A 15,425-nucleotide genomic window follows, 5' to 3' on the forward strand; every position below is an offset into this window, starting at 1 on the left:
TATTGGATTTGGTCTAACAGACACAGTGTTAAAATAGCAACGTGCGATTCTACTATTGGTGAAAGCCAGCACTCCCATAGCTCTAGTAGTAAATCAGATTTGTAAGGAACATATTTAGTATCAATAAAATGGTTTTGCAGTGTAATATTTTGTATCAATGTTGATGGATATGATATCATGAGTCTCACCAGAAATAAGCTAAACCATTTGGAAGTTTTCAGACAGGATTCCCAACTTCCTTTCTATAAAACATTCTCAAATTCATATTTCTCTAGTAGATTGAGAATTCTACCTATTCGTGTTTCATAGATTAAGTATTAGTAATAAAGAGAAAAGAAAATAGTTTAAAGCCATTCAAAATAATTGCATACATGCTTCAGTAAAAACATGTCATTCCATTCTTATGAAAAGGTGTCAGTATCAAATAATATTAATGCCATTATTACACCTACATCCATGACATTTAAAAAAGACTTTATAGATGCACTCTTTACCGTTCTTTACACACACACACACAAAAAAGATTAGCTAAATGCCCTTAATCTTTTCTTAATCGGCCACTTTATGCTGCACTGGCAAATCCGAGACATGACGACTCATTCATTCCCTTAGTTAACTAATTTATGATTTTATTTATTTGTTGGACAATTATTATATTCAGTGTCATATGATAAATAGTGCCTCTTAGAGCATCCTTGTTTTAAAAAATATTAGAAAGAAGTTACCAGAGAAAAATAGAAATTTCTTGTCAAAATGATAATGAACTAGTAACAACTCTGTGTTTGATAAAAAATAATTTGGCAGTGTTTGCTCTTTTGAAGACTTGTAACAATGTCTTAGAAACCATATTGAATATGGATTTTTATTGCTGAGTATTGTAGATGTAAAAAGTGTTTTTGTGAGACTTGAAAATATTCTATGAGACACCCTATAAACTACTTTTCATTCAAACACAGGTGGGCATCATAAAGAAAACAGACTTTGAGGCATTTTGTATAGAGAGAAAGAGACACATACTTATAGTGATTATTAATAAAATAAATTTTCTTATATTTCTATTGAAATAGTTTTGTATATTAAAAGAGAATATCACTAATGGAATGTAGGCTCATGTGCTTATAAATAAGCATTATCAAGAATGTTCTAAAAACACGAAGGTGCTTTGATAGAGCATACAGCAATTTCTGTGCTTTTCCTTTTATTCTTTTCCCAAAGTAAAAGGACTTAAGCAAATTGCAAACCTCACTCAGGTAAGTACTTAAGTGCACAACGTTTAATTCTATGTGTCTGCACATGTATACAAACGTGTGTGTTATTTAATGCATCAGCAGCGGCAGAAGTATGAAGTACCATGATTCCTGGTGTAACATTGCCCTCTGCTGGTTGAATTGTGCAACACCTTACAAACAAATTTTCTTTATGGACGTTTTTGGCTCTTAAAACAAATTTCAAAACTGTAGGTGATATTTTTTTAGCAGTCTGTGCTTATTTATTACCTCATGCTTTCCATGCACACGTCTGCCTCTCTTACAAACATAGCCTGCGGTTTATTCATCTTTCACTTGAAGAAGGAAATGCACAGCCTAGCAGGATGATTCATCGCTAAATAGCACTGAAACTGATGATATTGAGACTGATTGCCATCAGTTGGTCCTCATTGGCAGTTTTAATTTCTGTTACTTCATCCAATCATAGTCTAAATGGCCAATCATAGTCTAAATATTTTAAATGGTAAATACATATATGAACCGTTCATTAGTTTCAATTATTGCCAATCTGGGTAGCACTAACCAGTTTTATTGTGTCCTGAATGAACCATATCTTGGTGCAGCATAACCCAGGCATACATTATCTTCCCATTAATTCTTCAGAAGTTATTTTAATTCTCAAAATTACTTGCAGTATTAATTGATTTCTCCAAGTAATTCATAGTTTGCTCAATAGTGTCACCAAAATAAAGGAATGGTGTACATCATTAAAGGTTTTTCTAAATAATAAGGAAAGAAATTCATATGCCAAAAATATACAACCTGTAGTAAACACTCATTATCTATTCATAAAGTTGTGGGAAAAAATCACTTTTTGTTACTCTCACCAAAACTTCAAAATTTACAACCGTTATGTGTCATAGGTAGTTGGTTACAAGGGAAGTCATGGACACAGGGGTCAGTACTATATTTGGTTTTAGATAAATAGCAGAGGTATTGAAACATATTCCCTACGAATGAGAAAATAATGAAATCTAAGTTTGGTGTTAGCAAAATGGCAGTATCTATCATAGATCAAATATTAATTATATTTAATTCATGATAATTCCAAAGCAAAACTTTCTCATAGTCTCCATGAAATTCCAGTACACTAGGTTTTATTATAATCATGTTAATACGGAGTAATTTTTTTAAATTACATAAAGAATAAGTTGCAAAAATGTAAACACAGCCCTATCTGATATTCAGGTGGGCCATTTTCTTCTGTGGATGTCAGCTTTTCCTGAATCTTATATCTGCTATACATATTTAAGTGTCTATTTAACTAACAGGAACTTATTTTCTGTTGTAGTCTGCAGTGCTCACAAAATTTATTGATTATGCTACATTGTAACCATAAATGTAAGTATTTGTCACACTTTAAGCCTTCAATTTAAAATTCCAGACAGAATTTTATGTCACTTGAAGTTATTTTGTTATCACTTCAATTTTCATATAAAAATATGGTATATCTCATTTCTTCAATTATTGTGATAGCCTGTGGAGAAAAAATGGTGGCCTCGAAAGACAACCCAAAGATCGTTGGTGGAAGTGACGCCCAGGCAGGGTCGTGGCCCTGGCTTGTGGCTCTGTATTACAGAGACCAGCTGCTCTGTGGTGCGTCTCTCGTCAGCAGTGAATGGCTAGTGTCTGCTGCACACTGTGTCTATGGGTGAGTATGGATGTGAAGGGCCCAGGTGTTCATTAATCATACACTGGGGTGCTAAACCCTCACTGTCACCAAGGATTGACTTGAGACAGTGTCTACATGTCATCTGTTTGATGCTAATATAGACATAATATGCATATTCATCATATGCAAAGAACAATACAAGCTTTATTAAGAGATATTAAGTAAATGTGACACATTAAGGAAAATGAGAAAAACTCTCAAGAGTTGAGTGGGGGAGTCCAACTAGAAGAAAAGTTCTTGAAATAATCTATGAGCTTTTATAGGGCCGTAGTTCAACCTGAACAATGCTTGTGATAATGGTTATAAAATGGCTGGTTCTCTGGGCTATCAGATCCTGAGCCAGTTCTCAACCCATACATACGCTCTGTGCATAATCCCCTAACCCAGTCAGGGAAGGGATTGTGTACTGTTCATGGACCTCTCACTCAATAAGCGATGGTTGAAGACCCGCAGCTGTCCCCCTGTCCCCTGTTTTTTCGGTCATGACTGTCTGCTAGTTATTAGTTAGTGTTAATGGCCTCCGACCTCACAGGTGCCTCAAGCGCTATTGGTTAAACAAAGTTCGCTTTGTCTATTTACCAAAGTATACATAACAAAAGGTCTGTAAAGTTGCTCTTAGTTAATGTGGGTTAACACTTTGTCTACAAGATAGGCTGGCATTTTTTTTACTGAAAAAACGGAAGGCTCCCTTAGATATTGTTTCAATTACCTTCAGAAGAAACAAGAATCTGTTAAAAAGCAATTGCATTCACGTTTCCTGGGAGATTTGGATGTGGTCTCAGGAAAGCTAACTAGCTGGCATGCTGACACTGACCTTAATTTTCATAGCCTGCCTCCTTTCAAGACCTCTTAGTTGCCTCATATACAACTGCAAGTTCTTTGTTTCCCATCACTAATGTCTCTGCCCTCATCCCTCAGCCGTAATATTCCCTTTTAACTCTAGCACCCTTTTCTGATTGTGTGAGCAACTGAGAGCTTCCACCATGAACCCTTTTCTCTTTCAACCTATAGAGAGCCATTTCTCCCTCAGCAAGGTGTCCTATAGCAAACAGGGTCATCCGAGCAGACACAGAAGAGCATCTTATTTTGTATAGGCCCAAGCCTACCAGGTAAACATTTTTACTGTTTTATCATATCGCTACTTGATCTGGTTGTTAAAAGAACAACAGTAACGTTAGATATTGAAGTACAGTCTATATGGGAACCATAAAGCCATAATAAATGAGATGAACAACCTTGTAGAGGCTGAAGAAAAACCTTATCTAATCAGGCTGATGTATAGGAATAAAACTGCCAAGAAAAACTGAAATTTCAAAAAAAGAAATAGAAATTGATAATGGTACCCTAGGATCACAGCTGAGGGTGATTAAAATTTAGTAAGAAAGACACATAAGCAAAAGGTATGAGGAATAATTCAGTGGTGACTAAAAGTAACAGTGTGAGTATGATGGAATTTATAATGCTGAGATGAGGAAATAGGAACACAAACATAGTAAAAATATAGGAAGTTAAGGTTTCTTGTTTTTATACATATCTCAGCTATCTTTTTTTAAAAAATAGTAGGTTCTTCTCTCACATAATACATCCCAGCCACAGTTTCCCCTCCCTTCACTCCTTCTAGGTACCCCCAATCTCCCCTACCAGGTACCCCCAATCTCCCCTACCACCCAGACCTCCTCTTCCTCCATTTCCTCTTCAGCAAATAACAAGCCTCCAAGAGACCACAGCCAAACAGAACTAAATAAGATACAATATCCCAAGTCAAAAGGCTCTCATATCAAAACTGTACAAAGCCATCTAATAGGAGGAAAAGAGTCTCAAGGGCAGGCAAAAACTAAGAGATATACCTGCTCATGTGTTTGGAGTCCCACAGAAGCAGCAAGCTAACAATCATAACATGTATGCAGAGAGCATGGTGCAGACCCATGCAGGCCCCCATGTTTTCTGCTTCAGTCTCTGTAAGCCCATATGAGCCCTGCTTGGTTGATGTGGTGGGCCATGTTCTCCCAGTGTCCTCCATCCCTTCTGACTCCTACAGTCTTTCCTCCCCCTCTTTTGGAGTTCTCTGAGCTCTGAGGAGAGGAACCTAATGGAGACCTCCAATTTAGACTGTCTCTCTATATAATGTCTGGCTGTAGGTCTTTATTGATACTGGTCAATTTGGCTCTAAATTCTAGAAAAACAAGGGTTGAAGTGTAATAATAACATGCTGTTGATATTTGAACTCATGGTATCACTGAATAACCTTATCTATAGATTAAAATTATAATATAGGTTGCTTTTTAGGCCTAATGCAGAATCCTAAAGTATTCTAACACTTAGAGTTGCTGAGAAAGAGAGCTGGAGGGGGTAGAATTAAGTGAAAAAAAAAAAACCACAAGTGTTCTGGAAGTCATGTAAAGGAGGGAGTTCAAAATGATTCCTTGTTTCTATGAATGGTTGGTCCAGGAGAATTGTCTGTATTCTGTCAATCATGTTTTAAATAAATGCTGATTGGCCAGGCAGGAGGTGTAGGCGGGAAAACCAGACAGGAAGTGGAAATGATGCAAGGAAAGCAGGAGTGTTCTGGGGAGGAGGAAGTTGATTCCTCCCTCTCCTGCCCAGATCACCAAAGCAGCAGGATGTGAGCTGCCCCAGTGAAAAAGGTACTGAGCCACATGGCTAAAATAGATCAGAAAAATGGGTTAATCAAGATGTGAGAGTTAGCCAGTAAGAGGCTAGAGCTAATGGGCCAATCAACATTATAACTTACAGAGATTTCAGTGTGATTTTTCTCTGGGACTAAATACCTGAGGGATGGGGCAGAACAGAAAACCCCCAACAAACAGGCCCCCTCATGTTACAAATGGTCCACAGGCAGATAATGATGATTTTGCGGTTTCCTCCCAGTGCCTTGTACTTGGCTTCCTTGCACTTCAACAATATTTATACTTACTCATGAGCAGGATAGAAATCAGGCATGTACTAGTTTTCTATTCACTTTTCATAATACTACTACTTCTTTTTGCACCTATCGTAGCCTCATGCCCTTCCATTACCAAGTTATTAAAGTGACTAGAATAATCATGATAATTACTAATTGATGTGTAAATTGCTGAAAGTTGACCAATTTTATACACTTTGGGCTGATGTTGCTTTCTGAATTGCGCTTGGTAATTCTTGGAGGATTTTCTACTCTGAAGGTTCAATTTCAATTTCAGAAATATCTAAATTTTTACTCTTTAAAATCATAATTGGCTGTATTCTATGGGTTTTCATCTTATTCAGAAAAGAACAATTAGAATTCAACAACTTTTTCTAGGAGAAATCAGGGTTATGGACACACTTGCTGAGGCTGCTCCTGCTCTTTATAATAATGTTAAAATGGAAGAGGGGTTCTGTTTACAATTATAAATCCTACCTATGCTGTTAGGTAGGGTTATTATGCAATAATGTTTCACTATTATGCTGCTCTTCCATGACTCTCCTACTATTTTTATTTCTGGAAACACTGGTTTCTGAGGCAACACCACTATTTGGGGATGAGCTCACTTTACCTATCTGGTGCAATATTGTTGTACTAGGATGTATTCTAGTCTTTGGTGCTGACAGTTCAGGACTGCATGCCTTTCAAATCCCTCCCAAACTTCCTTTTTCCTTAAATTTTAAGATAAGCATTTTTCCCACACCTAGCAGATGGAGATAAATTTTCACAGAATGAAGTCAATTTCTACACCTGAAGAAATAATATCCACGTAGCATCCCTAAACCCTAAAAGGATTAGGGTTTGCTATCAATATGACCATCTGTTCAATTGTCCTCTGTCTTCTGCCTTCCTTCCTATCATTTGATTCCCTTTCCTTTTTTCCTTCTTTCTATCATATTAAATTCTATTATTTTCCCTCTATCTCCTTTTCTTCAGAACTAGTGAGCAATGCAAAGGCCTTGCACATGCTAGCCAAGCATTCTACCATTGAGTTATACTCCCAGCCCAGTTCTTCCACTTTGACTAGTATTTAGAGTCTATGAAGAAAGGAAATATTGAAAACACATAGAGTCACTTCTTTTCAACATTAATGATGCCTATGAAGGCTTTTCTATCTATTCCTCTGGAATCCGAAGCCAAATAAGCTCTTCTTTATATAAGTTGCCTTTTCCGTAGTGTTTTGTTTTATAGCAATAGAAAAGTAACTAATACAATAATATAAGATGTTTGAGAAGACATTTTAGAAGAAAAAATAACATTAATTAAGCTTCTGTAACTTAATATTAAAATGGAGTCACAAGTGGAACCCAGCAAATTTGATTTACATGAAATTAATAATACAGTAGTCATTACCAGAAGCTAGGGAGCACAGCACAGAGGAGAATAGGAGAAATTTGATCAAAAAGTAAGGCTAGGACATAAAGTAGAGGTTAGTTTTCTATTGAACAACAGTATGGCTACAAATAATAGTTGCATATGTTTCAAAAAGGTGTAAGTAAGCATCTTGAGTAATTTCACGAAAATAATAAATGTTAGAGAAAATGTAATGTTTACTTCGACTTAAACATTTCAACATCATATATATACCTGTATCAAAACATGAAATGGCAGTCCCTAAGTATGTCCCAATTTCTGTATCAGTGAAATATAATAAGAAAAAAATACCTTCAAAAAAAAAAGACTGCTTAGAGGAATCAAGGAATACTATAAAATGAAAATGTGGTTAGAAAACGTCTGGAAAAGTTCTCTTCTAGATGGAAAGTTACTTAAGAATATTTCTTATCTACAATCTTCAGACGAAATGTAGACCCAACCAGGTGGACAGCAGTCCTGGGCCTGCATATGCAATCAAATCTGACTTCTCCTCAAGTGGAAAGACGAGTAATTGATCAAATTGTCATCAATCCTCACTATGATAAGAGAAGAAAGTTCAATGACATTGTTATGATGCACCTTGAGTTTAAAGTGAATTACACAGGTAAGAGAACTCTATCTAGCCATCTAATCTGCTCATAGCAATCCAAAGTGAGACTTGAACTATCATCAGTAGCAATTCAGGGTTAAATGAACTCTCGTAGAGAAGTAACAGGAACTCAACCCATTCTCTTCATGTAGGTCATGCAATGGAAACATAGGTCTCTCTGCCAAAGTGCATGAAGCAAGATACAAAGATAAAAGAGATAAGTTAATGAAATATGTTATACACGTTGAGACAGTTTTAAATGAGACCCAATAATATTACTAGACCAACCAATGAAGGATTGTCTCAAATGTCTATAAACTATCACCTGATAAAGTGAAATTTGTCCTAAAGAGTTCTGTTCAATCTAAGTCATTACTCTAAAGTCTAAAGCCCAATTTGGCAACATTGTCACTGTCTATAAAATCAATTCATTTTTACAGAATCTTATAAAATAATTATCAGGACTATATTCATGTTTGTTATGAGAGTTAAATTCATGGAATTGGTCCACATATGGATTATAGAAAAGCAGGGCATTATAGTCCTGAGTAACATCACACTGCCCTCAAGGATAATCTTCGTTTCTGTATCTTTCATGCTTCTAGTGGGCATCAGAAGCTTACTAAAATCAAAGGACTTGTAAGTTGATGCTGAATAGTCAAACTTGATGCTTCCACAGGATCCAAATAAAAATTGGAGGAAAAGTAGTTTTAATGAGATTCAATGTGTCAAAAATATTTTAAAACACCATCCAATATTTTTTCTTAACTAACCTTTTGAAAGAACATTAAAGAAGACCAGCAAGATGACTGACTCAGCAGGCAAAGACAGGCAGGTAGAGACACTTTCATACAGGCCTGATGACCAAAGTTCACTTTCTGGGTCCCACAAGATGACGGGGAAAAAACTAGCTTTCTAGAGTTGTCCTCTGCCTTCAGTATGCAAATGTGTGATATCTGACATACATGTACATACACATATCAATAAATGCATATAAGCATTCATATATGTACATGCACAAATATAATTAAAATAAATAAAATTTAATATAATGAAAATAAACAAAAATTTAAAAGAACAGTCCTCACATTTTACAAAATTGGAACTACTTTATGATGAGTACCGTGGATATTTAAAAATCAAATACAAAAAATAAAAATCAAATGATAAATCATGAACTAAAACATTATGTACATTAAAAAGATTAATTCGAGAATAAAGGAGAGGAATCCAAAATTCACCATACCATCAAACACAGACAAATAAACACTGTTCTCAAATGCCTTTGCCCCTTAATAGTTGAAGTTGTTCATGTATAATGAAATTCAAATACAAACTTTTTATATTAAATGTTGGAATGGTTGATTTTTTTAAAAAAAATTTACTAGAAACATGAGTGACGTTCTATTTTATTTCTGATGTTTATTTTGTTTTGCTTGATTTTTTTCAGATTATATTCAGCCTATTTGTTTACCAGAAGAAAATCAAATATTCAGTCCAGGGAGAATTTGTTCAATTGCTGGCTGGGGAGCTACTGAAAATGGAGGTTAGTTATCACATTTGAAAATGAGAAAATGTATACTAGAAAAAATATGCTACTGAAATTTGCTGTGGATATATTCAATATTTTTACATATTTTAACCTATTATTTTTGCAGAATATTCTAAAGCAATTATTGGGATTATATTCATGTTTAAACTTATATAGTAGCTCCAAATATTGTCAGATTGTGTCAAATCCAATACCATAACCCACAGAACTCAAAGACCAATATGTAAATTTAGCATAATAAAACATTGATGAATTATAAATATATACATATTGAAGTGACTATAACCCGTTTCTATAAATTTATATCCACATGTGCAAATGAAGTCTCATCTCAAGAGTGAAGTTATTGCCTTTTTACATTTTTGCAATCAACAATGTTGTCTTTATTTGTGGTGTTACAGTCTCACATTAAATTCTCTAGAATGAGAAGAGGATCTCTGTAAAGTTTAATGTGCTGGTTCTACCTATTGGCAAAGGGTATCAAGTATAAGATAATACATTTATATATTATTGACTTCTTAAGATTTATTGATAAAATGTTTCCAAACACAAATATGATGCCCCTTAAATATCCTTAAGTCACAGCAGCAGTTACCCAGGGAATGGAAGTCACAACAACCACATAGATATCACATTAGCCCCAGGAAGAACAGATACTGACAAGAAAGCAAAAGGTAAATGCAGATGAACAGATAAAGAAAGGAGAATTACGGATATTTTTTGTGGGAATCTAAACTAGTATAGCCTTTGGGGAAATGTCACAAATGCTCCTCCAAATTTCAGAATAGAACTACCATATGATCTAAAAGTATTACTACTGCATATGATGTCCAAAGAAAATGAAATTAGATTGCCCATGCTGAAACCTCCACACAGTATGTTCACTACAGCATGGTTCTCAATAGGCAAGAAAAGGAGACAACCTGCATATAGCACTAATTAATAGATAAAGAAAAGATGGTAATTGGACTTAGTCATTTGGACTAAGGTGGAGACTGAGGCAGGAGCTTTGGGTGTTTGGAGCTAACCTTGACTACATGATGAGTCACTGTGTCAAAAACACACAGAAAGGAAAATAAGTAACTGTAGTATATATTCACAATGGAATGCGATTCAGCTATAAAATGGTGAAATATTGAAATTTGTGTCATGTTTGAAACTGAGGATTATTTTAAGTGAAATAAACTAAGCACACTAATACATGGGCAAACTTACATGGCGGAACATTAAAAGTTGACGGCATAGAAGTTGACAACCAATGATTATTAGAAGCTAGGAGGAGTGGTGGAGGAGGTTATATTGATCAAATGTGCGATAATTATACAGAAACAAGAACTCCAGTGTGATCACTACAGTAAGAGAATAATAAATAGCAACAAAGTTATTTTCTTTTCAAAGTGCAGAATAAAGGACTCTGAAGGTCCATCATAGAAAAGAATAAACGCTCGAACAGGTAGATGATGTGTCTTGAATATCAAGCTGTGCATACATGAATTCTACTTTATGACATGCACATTGGTGTATCATAGAGGAGGCAGCCCCCTCCGCCAACACATTGATATCATTATTTTCTTGATTTCAATATATAGTGAGAAATAAATTTAAAACTACAGGTAACCAGATTATGTATGTATATATGTATATATGTATGTGCGAACATATTATATGTTATAGCCAAGATATTCATGGCATCAAAATGCAATTACAAGACTCTTTGACTACAAGATTCCTTCTAGGACTACCCCATCTTGAACAGAGGTTTTTGAGTGTTCAGTAGGGCCACACACAAAAAAGGAAGGGCACTTCTGTCTGGCAGGATCATGTAACTTTTATAGTCATAAATTATAACCATGATAGATAAATGACCCACATGTATTTAAGAAGAAAATACACAAATATTATAGAAATTTCTAGTCTAAGGATCAAAGCCTTCACTTTGAAAATGCCCTTTGGAGAAAATGAATGTAATGGCCCAGTAGCTTACAGCCTTTGCTCATTTAAGACGTGGCGATAGGAAACCTCATCACCACATCCTTCTTAGCCTGTGTAAATACACTCCACATGTTTATTCCTTCCAGTTATTTATTTCACTTTTTAAATAGAATGGTGGAGAGGAGTTGGATCAATATGACCGAGAGATGATCTGTGTGTGTGTGTATAAAATGTTAAAGAATAAATACAAATGATCTTTAAAAATTGAAAAAATGCTTGCTTATTAAAGAAAGCATAAAGTTCTGAAGCCTGTGCACACCTGCCTAGCAACTCAACATAATAATCCTCAAGAGTCATATTATCTGGCTGACAGTACCTAATGACTGCTGTCCATAAAGTATATTTAAGTCAAAGACTATGTTTTTGTATTTTCTCTTCTTGAAAAATGTCATGGCTTATTAAATTTGAAACTTAAATAGTAAAATTGTTGCTAGACAGATGTTTTATCTTTCAAATTTCAAAAGAACAATTTATAGCCATAATGTAGACATCAAAAACAAATTATCTGCTAACAAAATTTAAGACTCTTTATTGAATGCAAGATTTTTTTGGAGCTGAGCAAGCATGGCTTGCTATTATTCCTAAAATATATTTTTAATTAAATTAAAATGTCTCTAAAGCAGTGTGGAGCCAGGAGGGGGAAACAGCGTCAGAATCATTTAGAGCAAAATGGCTAGACCATGCGTCTCTCCTTCTTGTATTTTTTCATGAGTTTTGTTAATTTTATCTTATAATTTATATCTATGGAATTTCATAAAATCCCATTTTCTGATTTTATAAGGTTATTTTACTAATTAATTAGGTAAGATATTTGTGAGCATATTTTTTACTAGAAAGAAATGAGGACATAACTCTTAAAGTTAGGCAATTAGTACTTTAAAATAAACTAATTTGTACATATATCTGTTTATAATTGTGTGTGTGTGTGTGTGTGTGTGTGTGTGTGTGTGTGTGTGTGTGTTCGCAATCATCCACATAGAAACAGACATGGCTGGAGAGGTGGTTCAGAGTTAATGTGTACAGCGTTCTTGCCAAAGACCTGAGTTCACATCCCAGCACCCAGGCTTGTTAGCGCACAACTCACTGCCTTTACCTCTAGCTCTAGGGGATGAGCCACCCTCTGCTGTGCTCCCTGCCATCTGCACTCTTATGCATATCCACACACACACACACACACACACACACACACACACACACACACACACGCAACTCAAAATAATAAAAGTAAAATTTTATAAAAGAAAAAAATGTTAAATACACAGACATTGCTCATAGTTTTCTTTACTAAAGCTCTGTTACTCAAACTAATTTTCTATCCAGGGACAAACACAAAGAGAAGCTTCTGTTTCTAATGTAAAACTAAGGTCTGTCTGCCTATCTTACCCTTGATCTTCATAGAACCAATGACAGAGAATGGTTGAACTTTTCTACTTCCATCTCTCATGTTTGCTGTCTGTCAGGTTTCGGGAGCTAGTGGTGGGCTGTATTGTTCACTTGATTGGCACTGTGGAAGCAACAGCGATTTGTACATTTTCTTCCCAACTCGATTATCACCATTGTTGCTATAGAGTTAAATCATCCATGGTAGAACTGTTTGCCATAAGTAGAGAAGAGGGCAGATTTGAGAAAATTTTTCCCTAAATAACAAATAGCTAGCTACATGTTTACCAACATACATGAGTTATATGCATGTAGTATATATATATATGCATATATATATGTATATACTATACATATTTATTTCTATTTATATGTGAGTATGTTGCTATACTTAGCATGTTGTATATATATGTATATATATACTATGCATATTTATTTCTATTAATATTTGAGTATGTTGTTGTACTTAAATCACATGCATAAACACATACTTGGGTCTTTTCTTAATATCTTAATTTTTTTAATGTATAAGTGAAACTTGGCTCAAATTGAGGCTGCATATGTTTTTCAAGGCTGCCTTACAAATGTAATAAATAACCTTTAACTACCTACCCCTTTTGCCACACCAAATAGAATTGTTAATCATGAGGGAGTGCTTATGTAGCGCCTTTTTCTGGAGGACCTAGCACCTGTTTGTTTCCCAAGCCTCTTGGGAACGGCAGTTCGGTAAGCGGAGATTCACACTTCCAATGAATTATTAGTTGCATAAAACAAATGCAAATACACAATGCTGAAATCTACTTCCCTTTTCTTCACCTGCATGGGATGGCAAGCTGATTGCCCCAGAGCAGAGCACAGTTCATTGGAGCTTTGTCCTCTGCTCAGTGTGCACCTGCTCAAACACAAAGGACCACAGAGAAGCTGAATGCCATTATACAGGAGAGAGCACCTCCTCAGGTGCTAAATGAAAAGCTCTTCTGAATCTCCAAGTTGGTGCTGATTTCCGTGAATGAACTCTTTGTTCTGGCAGACTTCATTTCTATGAGCAGTACCGTAACTCTTTAAAATCACTGAAAATGCCTAAAGACCACCCTAGATCAATCCATAATTCCTAATACCCCATACGAAAGAAAGAAATGTGTTGCTGTTATCCATTTGCCAGAGAGTGCAGGTGGCTTTGCCATGTAGTTGAAAGTGCAAGGTTAGTAGTTAGTTCCATTGTACTGCCACACACTACTTGATAACGAAAGCAAAATGCTGGAATAAATAAGATGGATGGTGTTTCGTTCAAGGATGCCTGTTAATCACTACTGACTCGCTGTCTGCAACACACATTTGAGCAGGTTCTACTGTCAATGTGCAGCAAGAAGCTGATGTTCCTCTTGTGTCCAATGAGAAGTGCCAGCAACAGCTGCCAGAATACAACATCACTGGAAATATGATATGTGCAGGATATGAAGAAGGGGGCATTGATTCTTGTCAGGTAACTACTGGATAGCAGTCATTCTATTCATTTAGGCAGCATTTTCTTTGCTTATTCATAATTGGGGAGTCAAGAAATCACCAAGGATTCCCAGCTCCACTCCTTTCATGATAAATTGGATTATTGGCCATGAGTGACCCTAGACAAGCCACTTATTCTTTGAGAAGGTTACATAAGATAATACATATAAGGCAATCGGCAAACATTAAAATCCAACTAGGGGATTTTATTAGAAGACTTACTAAGTATATTTTCTGGCATGTCTTAATTATTTGGAAAAATAAAATATTAATGCATCAAGATTGACTGCATTAAATTAAGCTACAAAGTACTACAGAACAAATAAATAATTCATGCGTGTGAAAGTAACCATTTATATTGTGAGAACATGATTTTACTGTGTTAAAGTGTAGCAGCTTGTTTCATACAGTAAAACACATATAACATAATTAGACAACTATTTTTGACAGACAGGCAGATAACTTTGTAGGTTTTTCCCTAGTTAAATCAATGTCTCAGTTATGTTAAACTTTCAGATTGGCTTTACATTTCTTCTGCTTTGATGAACACTTGTAAATTCAATACAAATAAAATAGCTGTACACTTCTTTAAAATTTACTTTGAGGTCTTTTTACTTCCCTTATAAAATGAAAAATGTGTTAAAGATAAGATACATTACCACTTAAGATATGATTTATAGAATTATTTGCAAGAGGGAAATCAGCTATACAATTTCAATTATAGTTAATGGGGGTTACATGGCAGACAGTTCACAAATGAGGTAGAAAATATGATGGCTAATGCTATTGATCTTAAGTTACATTACTCCAGTAACTCATTCCAGATCTGTGAAATCTTATACTTGGCTCTGTTTTCTACAGGGTCTAATCATGCTACTCATTAGCAAGAAAGAAATTCCTAATGCATAGAAATATTTTATGCAACACAATGTTGTTTTGTTGAGCAACAATCACTCTACATTGCCACATGACTGTCTGGATTCAACATTAATATTAACTGGTGAAATAATAGCACGTCATTTCAAATTTTTAATGTATTATTGTGGTAAATACATTCACTGCATCATTGGTTTTTTTAGCCTCAAAATTTTCCCAGTCAGGCAGATCCAATTCCTTTGCATATTGTAGGC

At 35.2% G+C, this 15,425-nt stretch overlaps 1 protein-coding gene across 1 annotated transcript in view; it reads left to right on the top strand.

Annotated features, from left to right (window-relative positions):
- Nucleotides 1-15,425, top strand: part of Tmprss15 (transmembrane serine protease 15) — a 99,835-nt gene that overhangs the window by 81,945 nt on the left and 2,465 nt on the right. The window contains exons 21-25 of the mRNA XM_048422635.3: nucleotides 2,560-2,609; nucleotides 2,745-2,919; nucleotides 7,702-7,883; nucleotides 9,319-9,414; nucleotides 14,136-14,275. Of these exons, the coding sequence (XP_048278592.3) occupies nucleotides 2,560-2,609; nucleotides 2,745-2,919; nucleotides 7,702-7,883; nucleotides 9,319-9,414; nucleotides 14,136-14,275 (643 nt within the window). The remainder of the gene's footprint in view (nucleotides 1-2,559; nucleotides 2,610-2,744; nucleotides 2,920-7,701; nucleotides 7,884-9,318; nucleotides 9,415-14,135; nucleotides 14,276-15,425) is intronic.

The sequence above is a fragment of the Myodes glareolus genome, chromosome 2 (assembly GCF_982192425.1).
Source record: "Myodes glareolus chromosome 2, mMyoGla1.1, whole genome shotgun sequence".
Taxonomy (NCBI): Eukaryota; Metazoa; Chordata; class Mammalia; order Rodentia; family Cricetidae; genus Myodes; species Myodes glareolus.